We start from the raw sequence: 11,164 nt of genomic DNA on the forward strand, positions 1-11,164 counted from the left end.
GTTGGCATAACAGAGGTATCCCACTGTGTACCTTTGTATTAAGAAAACAGTAAAATAATCTATCTGTGCAGCTTTACGTTTTAATCACAAGAAAATAAATGTGTTTTCGTATTTTACTGTAAATTTAACTTTAGGAAAAAAAAATAATTCAAATCGTTCTTGTCCTCCGGTAAGTCAGGGGCAAGTTTACAGACTAATAACGCTAAAATCAGAGGTTCGAATCCATACCGTGGACAGAACCCAGGTATCCGAATGAGTGGCTTTGCGCTAAATGAAACAATATAAAGCTCGTCTCTTTAATTCCATGTTTAATACAATTATCTATTAAACTTTGTTCATAGTTTTTATCAGTTTTGATCGTCTGTTTATAAAAATACTTTTTTTTTTGGAACCAGTTGATGTGGAGATAAGATATCCATGCTGAAACATTTTAACGGTATTTTTGATTTTGTAAATACATTTATATACGTCCTATTTTATAGAAACGTATTTGCTTTGTTTCAGCTCTCTTCTGTTTAAGTCATTGATTGTATTGCTAATTAGTAATTGATACGTAGCATATCTTAAATGTAATTTAATAACGATTGTTGTTTGTTATTAGGCACAAAGCTACACAAGGGGTTATCTGTGCTCTGCCCACCTCGGGTATCCAAACCCGGTTTCTAGCAGTGTAAGTCAGCAGTCATGCCGCTGTGCCGTTGGGGGGTGGGGGCATTTAATACCGAAGGTGAATTTATTTTATATTCCTATACTCAATTCACATTTACTTTTTTATACAAATACAATGATATATAGAATTGTAAATAAGTGTAAATAGTTAATAGGTTTAGAAAACATAGTGTTTCGCTGTTGATAGTTCAGTATCATCAAAGACGTGTTGAACTCAAAACTTTTGATGTAATAATTTGTCCGCACTTACTATAATGTAGATATCCGACAGTAGATGACGCCACCAATGTTGTTGATCGATATCCTCGAAGCCTTATTATTGTTACGTTTCTCCACTAGGTGGCGAATTGATACAAGGGGATAACCGACCAAACCAAGGCTGTATGCTGACAGTAATTCGTCTATTGATGCCTGACTCGGTGTCAATGAGATTATGGTACGAAACGTCCATGCAATCCTTGATCGCAGCTTTGAGCTATAGAAACGAAAGAAGTTTCAACTGAATACAGTAGTTTACTTAAAAAGTATCATAGTAAACTACAAATATAGTTTTGAAAAAAATATTACGAGAAATTTCGCTTCGCAGAGTGTCTAGGCTAGAGTAAACAGTTACAGCGTTTGAGTGAGTTGGCCCAGCAGGGTAAGCCAGACCGGAAATCTAGGACTTGATACGAGTTAGAGACAGAGTATAGTGTGAGTGCAGTCATGGTGAGGGTTATAGTGCAAGTAGAGACTAAGAAGATGATCTCGGGACTGCCACAATTTCTTATAAGTCTAGCGTGTTTTATATCAGCAAGCGGTGAGTTCGTATTTGATTCATTTTGCATAGTTCTTTATATGGAGGCTGTGCAACTCCAAGAATAAATCATAAGGTTCTTATCTACAAGTATATTACGTTTCTTGGGCAACAATATGCAATTACAGTTGATATTGTTGTGTAAGTACTTTTTAATAATAACATTAAGTTTTATATGCTACAATAATTTACGCTGATTTTACATGCATTATTATGTATAAAACACGGCTTACAAATACTCAGGTACTGCTAAAAGAGTGAAAATAAATGTGTGCATGATTTGTTTATCATATTGTAGGTTAGGCATAGATTTTGAAATGGTAATGTCTGTTACGATTTCTTCAAACACATTTATTCATCCATATCACTAAACTATACTAGAAGGGCGTTTATAAAGATACGTGATGGTCATTATCTGTGGATTACTCATTTCACCATGTAAGATTATATAATTCCCGGAAAACACACTTTTCCGGGAAATATATCACAGTCGATATGAACATAATTATCAATTGGAACGAATTATTGACGTTATCTGACGTAGAGGTTATGGGTTAGAATCATTTGTGGGATTAGAATATGGAGATTTGCTAAACCTAAAAGAAGGTTACTAATCCCACAAATGATTCAAACCCATAACCTCTAACAAAGTTATTTATCACAACCTTCTTTTAGGTTTAGCAAATCTCCATATACTAATCCCACAAATGATTCAAACCCATAACCTCTAACAAAGTTATTTATCAAATTTGGAGATTTGGTAAACCTAAAAGAAGGTTGTGATAAATAACTTTGTTTTTGCTACTTCAAATGACTTTTCATGATTTCAGTACAAAACCAGTTTGCTGTTATTTCTAAACAAGTTTACATGGGCTTTCCTTGAACGTATTATTCCGCCAATTCGGTTTGTCTAAAGTACGTAAAATATTTCTACGCCAAACTACATTTTTGGTTTCTTAATATGGGTTTTTAAGAGAAACTTACAGAGATTAAAAACTTTATTTTGCAGATACGAGTAAATACTTACGTTTTCGTCCAAAATACTGACGTTTTACCTTCTGGTAATGAGAAGGAACGTATACTAACAAGAGCATTTACTTTCCGAAACTGGTTTTTTCTTCTCAGTTTTGCTGATATGGTAATCATTCGGTACTTATGAATATTTAAGTCACTGTTAGATGGTTTTATTTTAAACTAAATCTGTCAATTAGTGAGAATATGCTAGACTTAGTTGTGATTGGCTGGATACGAAAGAAATAGCCATCCAATAAAGACCTGCAAGACTTTTGTGAGTTCAAAACTAAGGTTTTGGATAAAGAGGGACATTTTACGCTCGCCACCTATGGTGCTAACACAAAACTATCTACATGCTAAAAACAACAGCTATGGGTATTTAAGCAGAGGGTGTATTAAAAGAGTGAAGTCACACAAGGTTGGACTAACTCTATATGAGCAGTGTTTATTGCGACTCAATTCCTCAACAACTCTTGCTATGCAGTAACGAATAATAATGGGGGTTAGTTTGTGTTGCTAGTGGCTTGTTGCCAAAAGTAACCCAGGTGCAAGGTCTTTGAACTTTTCCTCTGGGTGTAGCCACCGCAGACAAGCAGGTAAATTCAGTAGTTTCTGTTAGCCAGAACTTGCTAACAATAATCACGCACGCAAAACAAAATAATGCTCAACTGGTTTGAACGCACCAGGTCGGTTCGAGATTTAGCTGTCTAAAAACAATAATAAAAAACGACAAAAAATAACCAATAGTGTTGCAAGAAAGATGGATGCTCTATTCTTATAAATTTAGCTAATATAGAAACAGCTGTTGATAATCAAAAACACCACGTTTTCTTTCTATAACGAAACTAAAACCTCGACTACGATAGTTCTTGTATGATTAACGAAACGGATTTAGCGAAAGGAAGACTGGTATTATTCAAGTAGTGTCTCATTCAAAAACGCAGAAAAAATTAATTATATTACACCAATTTTAAGTCAATGTGGTCAACAGAAACGAAATAATGACCACTTACATTTTGTCCGAAAATAATTCTGTTACGTATATAAAAAAAATTGCATACACTAATTTAAAGATGATTATGATATGATTACTTAGCAGATTTGACCACTGTAATTATAAGACAATTTCATGTAGGTTATGATTATTTTCAAATATCTTGACTTTTAACTTTATTATTTCTGAAAACAAATGTAATCTACTTCTAAAAAAAAGTAAAATAAGATGACAGAATTTCTTCATCATTTACTTTAACGCCAAGTCCACAGTTTGAATGTTCGAAACTAGTTTTTAACAGAAAACATCTTAATAATGTGCTTCATGACATTTAAGATATCTAAATAATACAAAGTGAAGGGGAATAAAATACAGAGGTAAAAAATACAAAGATCAGAGGTCAAGAAACTTATGTGAGCATAATAAGGAAAACGATATAGTACTGTGAATATGAAATGAGAGGTGAATTTTGGACTATTCAAAATGTTTTCATGTTTTTGCTTTGTTATATTCTTGTTCATATTCTATAACGCATCAAATTAATTTCTTTTAATCTGGGGGATATCTTTGGGGTCACAAAGGTCACACTGCTTTATTATTGCGCTTGTCTTGGTCATTTTTGTTTCACTGTTTGTTTGTTTTTAATGTGTTTTTTTATTATAAATAACATAAAATAAATCCACCTAATTTCCTGATTACCCTGTTTATGCCAAATATATAACATAATATTGCAATCTATTATTCTTATTATCCCTAGAAATAAAAAGTAAATAATTGATGAATATAAAAATTGATATATATAAAACAACATAATTCATTTTTTTGTTTTTTAAGTATCGAGTAAACATAACTTGATCGAGCCAAGATAAACAGATTATCGAAAATAAGTCTTGTTACTGGGCTTATCAATTAAGAGCCAGGAAATGATGACTGTAGAATAGTGATACAATATATTTGTAGTCACAAATCTGTGGATTTTGGCACACTGCGTTTTCGTCAATAACGTCACGTTTAGCAACTGTACAGCAGCTGATACCCTGAAGGAGACCTTGACTTCATATTGGAAAAGTAGGTTACCTAGTGATACCAAAATTTCATGGACACTTCCCCCTTGGCCTATCGAAGACTTTTTAATTAATTAGTTTAGTGGTTTATAATTAAATATTGTGAACTGATCTAAACTTTAGATAACACGATTGCTGCTAGATACAATATGCACAATTTGTAGCGCCTGAGGCTTAGTAGTGATTTTAAACAAATTTTCCTGGACTTTTGTAATTTTCAATTTTTGTTAACTCACAGTCATGTTTAAAACATCAGAAAGTTTATTTTGTTTGTTTGTTTTCGGATATCCGAGTAAAACTATCCAAGAGCTATCTGAGTATAGCCGTCCCTAATTTTGAACTGACAGACTAGAGGGAAAACAGCGCTCACCGTCAACTGTTGGAGTACACTTGTTTGATCTAACAGTGGGATTTGATTGATACACCTATCTCTCTCTATCTCTATCTATATATATATATATATATATATATACACACACACAACAACAAAACAACAAAGTGCAAGTCGCAATTATTATCATTATTATTATAATTTTGGATCCCAGATTCATAGTCCAGGACATTAAAAACTTGGCCACGCCCAGAACATTTGCGTTTGTACTATGTATACATACTTTACATGCTGATTAAAAAAATCTTCTCGGTTCGAAATTATAAGAGCTTGTGATATTCTCTAATGATCATTAGACGCAACACATTCTATGTTTTGTCGTATTATGTAGGCTGCGACACCGATAAGCATAATCAAAATGGCAACCGTACAGAACAGCATTTATTGTTTGATACTAATAGAGACGTTTAAGTGTGGCTTTCTTTCAATATGAATGAGATTTACCAAAAGTAATGAGTGACTTGTTTAATTTGCTGACCTAGTCTATATTCTTCAAAAGGACAACTCACAATACTAGTTTTGCTGTATTGTTACCGCAGAAAGTATTATGTTTCCATAAGTTGGTCACGTACGATGTAAAGGACATTTCGAGTTAGGTTATTAGACTCAGAATGTTTGCTTACCTCCCCATTGTTTTCCTGAGGTTTCAGTTAGAGATCGTAATTTCTACGTCTTTGTTGTTAAAAAACATTGATCAGTTTAAGTTATAGAATAGCAGTACTCATTCAACTTAACACGTTACGCCAGCTTAATTTGTTCCATTAAAGAATGTATTATCTGAAATAGTTCATAAGTATTATTAAACACAAAGGGTTGGGTAAAAATGAGCGTCAAAGATATGATAGAATTCAGGGCCAATGTATATCGATGAATATACGTATGCTTTAAAAATTACTGTTTTTATTTCAACGATTTTTAAATGTTTCCTAAGAAATAATGAGACTCAAACGTATAATAAACGTGAATAAGATATTAAATTAATAACCGCAACTACCACTTAACCAAAGACTTACAATACGGAAATGACGATATTAAGTGACAGCGGAATTCATTTGTATTTGGTAAATATTCCAAGGACCTGGCGTGGGCTAGTGGTTGGAGCACTCGACTTGCAATCTGTTAGGCGTGGGGTCGAATTCTTGTTTTTGAACATGCTCGTCCTTTCAGCCGTGAAAGCGTTATAACGTAACGATCAATCCCACTATTTGTTGGTATAAGAGTAGCGCTAGGGTTGACTAGCTGCCTTCCCTTTAGCCTTTCTCTGCGAAATTATGAACGTGTACCTGGAGAAGAGATGGACGCCAATAGGCAAAATTTATTTGTGCGTGTACTGCTGGTGATTGCTGCAAGACTGAGCAAACCAGCAGATAACTGTTTATGTTTAGGACATTCGCACAATTCTACACAAGGACTATCTGCGTTAACCTTCTCTAGTTTTGAGCTGATAGCGCATAAGGGAGGCAACTAGTGAATAGCACCTACCGACAACTCTTGGGATGTCTTGATTGAATAGTGGGATTTTAATGTTAATCTTATAACACACCTACGGTCCTAAAGTGCAGATCGCAGCGGGATACGAACCATAGACCCTCAGACTGACAACCCAGCAGGCTAACAACTAAGCCACGAAAGGACTCACACGACACTGCCCCCCTGCAGCTCCAATATTATACTTTTCTGTGCAGTTTGAGGACTTAACATTAAAAAGAAATAACGAGTATGCCACTCTACCGTAAGAGTATTTTCATGATTAATTTACCTAATTATCATAAAAAGAGGAACTACTTTCTTGTCGACGTCAAGAGTGTCCTTCACGTGGTTCAACGTTGAAAAGTAGCAGTTTCGCGTTCTCGAAGGTTATGCAGCAGCTGGCTCCATTGTCCAATTGGTATACGTACAACTTACTAAACTTCGGAGAACGACAACAAATGAATAGGATAATTCCTCTTTCTGAATCAGGCCAACGTTTCTTTTAAATATATATCCATATCCATACACACTATGAAAATTCAAAAAGGCTTCCATCATGTACATAGCTTTGAAAAAACAATGAAAATCACATGTTTTGTTAAGACTAGATCTGGTTAAATAACGAGGTTTTCAATTTACACAGAGTATAAGTGAATGTGTAAGTTAAATCAACTTATAAGTACGTGCAGTGAGTGAAAAAGGAAGCGAAATGTGTTCAGCTGTATGTACGGTAGTACAGCAGTGGGGAATAAATTAAAACTATACAGTAATGTGTTCAGTTGTATGTACGGTCGTACAGCAGTGGCGAATAAATTAAAACTATGATATAGTATGCTGTATAGTATACTCTCACAAGAGTTTGTTTGTTTTAAGTTAAGCACAAAGCTACACAATGGGCTATCTGTGCTTTGCCCACTACAGGTATCGAAACCCGGATTCTAGCGTTGTAAGTCCGCAGACATACCGCTGTGCTACTGGGGGGCTATCACAAGAGAACAACATAACATACGTGAACTTATATCTAATTAAGACCAGAAATGAAAAATAACTATTAGTAGAGAAGCAAAGAAACTATGATATTCATAATTCTTCACAGGACCCCCAGTAGCACAGCGGCATGTCTACGGACTTACGACGCTAAAAACCGGGTTTAGATACCCGTGGTGGGCAAAGCACAGATAGCCCATTGAAATATCATAATTCTTCACAGGACCCCCAGTAGCACAGCGGCATGTCTACGGACTTACAACGCTAAAAACCGGGTTTCGATACCCATGGTGGGCAGAGCACAGATAGCCCATTGAGTAGTTTGTGCTTAAGTAAAAACAAGTTATTAACGCCATTAAATTGTAGATTTAAACAAGCTGATATTTAGCGAAATTTCTCAGTTACTCTGTGTAGTCTGTACAAGTAGTTTTACTACCCATTCGTAGGCTGATAAATATGAATATATATATATATATATATTCGATGGTTAAATATTTAATAAGTAATGGGTAAAATTGCCCATTCTTCTGAAACTGGGCAAAGTAGATGTGGACTAATCGTTAATCCGAGGGTTCATGATGCATGGCTTGTTGCCGCAAAAATACACTCCGCATTTGAGAACGTGGGAAGCGCTATAAGAGTGACGGTCAACTCCCACTATTCGGCCAGAAGAAAGTAGCCAAATAATTGGCGATGTGTGCTGTTGGGTAGCTGCCTTCTCCATAGTACATCAGTTCAAAATTATGGTCGGCTATATGCATATAACATTTGGTAGCTTCGCGCAAAAAATTCTAAACAACAGGAGTTTAAAAGCTAAAACATAGAACGAGCTCCAATTCAAATTTTGTAAACATCTTGTGAAATTACATCACTTATGATTAAAATCTCATGAAGGAAACTTATCTTTAAAGCGACATCTAGTAGTTAGAAATATCGATTTTAATTCCTTTTCTATATTTGACTGTATGGTTCGAAAAGGTTGTTAATCGCTTATCATAGCCCCTTCAGAGAATACTGTGTAATATGTCCAGCCTATTGTATTATAGGAGACCAGAGCTTTGGAGGTTTTTTTTTAAACTAAACTGACTTTGAAGTTTGGAAGATCAATTAAATCCTTTAAGATTGTCCTGGGATTATTGGCCAATCTTCGTGCTTACTGAAATTGAAAGTTTATTGAACGCGCCACGAGTTTTCAGAAAACAAGTTAAATACTGGGATTCTCGTCTCGTTATATGGACAGTTTATGTTTACAAAGCTTGTGAAACTCATGTGAGATACATATATTTAATGAGAATAGAACGTACGTGGCTTATTGCCCTGAAAACCAATCTCGGTTGTTCTATACAGAGAACGCAACAGCAAGCGTCTATATCAGACCTTTTTACTTTGTCAAAAAATCGACCGTTTAAAGCTTGAACTGCAGGCTCACCAAGTTCACTGTGTGCGTATTTAATTTTAATGAAAACTTCAAATGGAAATATTTTAATGATATCAAAATTGCGGTTTTATCTGTTCGAACAAATCTGTATCAATTTTGAAAACATTATTTTCTCCGTGAACATGCACGTATCAATCTGTGTATGTATATGTGTATTAATTTTTTAAGCCTAATCCTGGTACAAAGCTAGTACCTGGTACATGGCCAGGTGGTTAGGGCCCTCGACTCGCAATCTGAGGGTCGCGGGTTCGATTCCCCGTCCCACCAAACATGCTCGCCCTTTCAGCTGTGGGGGTGTTATAATGTTACGGTCAATCCCACTATTCGTTGGTAAAAGAGTAGTCCAAGAGTTGGCGGTGGGTGGTAATGACTAGCTGCTAAATTAGAGACGACTAGTGCCGATAGCCCTCGTGTAGCTTTGCGCGTAATTCAAAACAAACAAACAAAGCTACGGGTTTCATCAGTTCGTTCATTCCTAGTATAAACGTTGACCATGACAAAAGTGCTTATATTCATTGAGTTAAAACTTATCAACTTTATAGTTGATAAATTTCCTAGTGCGTGATTCTGGAAACGCTGGATGAAAGTGTCACTAATAAACACATACTAGTGTCCTACAGTTCGCTGTTTACACATTTCTTGTTACACTTGACCCAGTCTTACTGAATTGGTTAATTAGTAAAAATTATTAATGTATTATACGAGAGTACTTATAAGAATGTTTGTTATCCCAGGAATTATATGTATATCAGAGGTGTAGGAGAAATTAAAAGTGGTAGAAAAGTGGTGTACGGCACAGGTGCACCCTTTACAGCTGGTGTCCAGGACTTCCCTTAGGGCCCGGGAACCTCCTGTTTTTCCCGAGGTAAATTTTCTTAATTTTGATGCATTTTTACTAGCACAGGTTGAAAAGGGGGTGGCCTCCTGCTTCCTGTATATGATTAGTTATGTTACAGAAATAGTCGAATCTCACTGATTTACTAACGTTATAGTGAACTAAGTTGAAATTGAAATAATTTCTACCGAGCTAATTTATATTTTTACGACACACGTATTCCTTCAATTCGGAGTTGACCCAGAAATCTGTTACACACCTGGCGAGTACTCTACCAAATCATTTAGAAGGTTAACCCACTAACTCTTCCTAGTAAATCAATTTTAGCAAATTAAATTATTATTTACTCGACAGGTGGAGTCTGATGAAATAAGAGAAATCTTCTAAAAAAACAAAATCTGGTCGCAGATAACTCTATAGAATCTTGAGCATACCTTTATGCTTTATTTGTGGTGTAAATATTAATCACATTTTATACTCTACGGGTGAAACCTCTTAAACTTTAACGTCTTCCTCACAATTTCATTTCGTAATGGTGAACTCTTCTCGCTTATTCATGCACTCCAACCTAATTTTACATTTGTTATTTTTTCCGTGTCTGTAGTTATGTAGAAATGGTTATGAAATTTTCTCTTGCTCACTTATATCTTTCCTTTCGTTTTGTAAATTAAACTAAAACTTAGAAATTTTTCGCGCTCACTGTGGATTTATTTATTTTTCACACTCTCCAACGCACTTAGGTAGATGAAATAAAATGGTAGTGCACAGGTCACGTGATTTCTTTTGCTGTTCGCAGTGCAACTTTTTTCTTTACCACTATATATATATATATATATACCGATGACGTCAAGTAAAATTAACGACTTATTTCAATGAAGCGCCCTCACGCAGTTAAATCATGAAGTTTTTTGATTATCTTTCTTTTTATATCATTATATGTAATCACAAACGTGTCTCATTATTTTTTCCCTTTGTTTCTTAGGGTTTAAATTTTAAAATTTGATTTTTGTCAAAATGCTGTCTAGGTTTGCGGGTATCACAAATTTTAAAGCATTCCACAAACTATCAGTGCGGTAGAAAACGGGGGAAAAATGGAAATTTTGACCATTAGAATAAAGATTGTGAGATATGTGTACATTTCTGTTCAAATATGATTAAAGACTGATGTCACAATTTTTGATCTTTCAAACCTGCTAACGGAATAGTAGAGGACATTGTGCCCCCCCTTCCCAGTGGCACAGCGGTATGTCTGCGGACTTACAACGCTAGAAACCAGGTTTCGATACCCGTGTTGGGCAGAACACAGATAGCCCATTGAGTAGCTTTGTGCTTAACTTCAAACAAACAAACAAAGAGGTCATTGTTTGTTTATTTGAATTTATTTGCGCTAGCCGTCCCTAATTTAGCAGTGTAAGACTAGAGGGAAGGCAGCTAGTCATCACCACCCACCGCCTAACTCTCGGGCTACTCTTTTACCAACGAATACTGGGATTGAACGTCACATTA

The 11,164-nt window shown here is 35.3% G+C and overlaps 1 protein-coding gene across 1 annotated transcript in view; it reads left to right on the top strand.

Annotated features, from left to right (window-relative positions):
* Nucleotides 1–984: 984 nt before the first annotated feature.
* Nucleotides 985–11,164, top strand: part of LOC106457457 (tyrosine-protein phosphatase 69D-like) — a 276,299-nt gene continuing 266,119 nt past the window's right edge. Inside the window, exon 1 of the mRNA XM_013916878.2 lies at nucleotides 985–1,468. Coding sequence (XP_013772332.2) covers nucleotides 1,375–1,468 — 94 coding nt within the window. The 5' untranslated portion in view covers nucleotides 985–1,374. The remainder of the gene's footprint in view (nucleotides 1,469–11,164) is intronic.

The sequence above is a fragment of the Limulus polyphemus genome, unplaced genomic scaffold (assembly GCF_000517525.1).
Source record: "Limulus polyphemus unplaced genomic scaffold, Limulus_polyphemus-2.1.2 Scaffold334, whole genome shotgun sequence".
Lineage (NCBI taxonomy): Eukaryota > Metazoa > Arthropoda > Merostomata > Xiphosura > Limulidae > Limulus > Limulus polyphemus.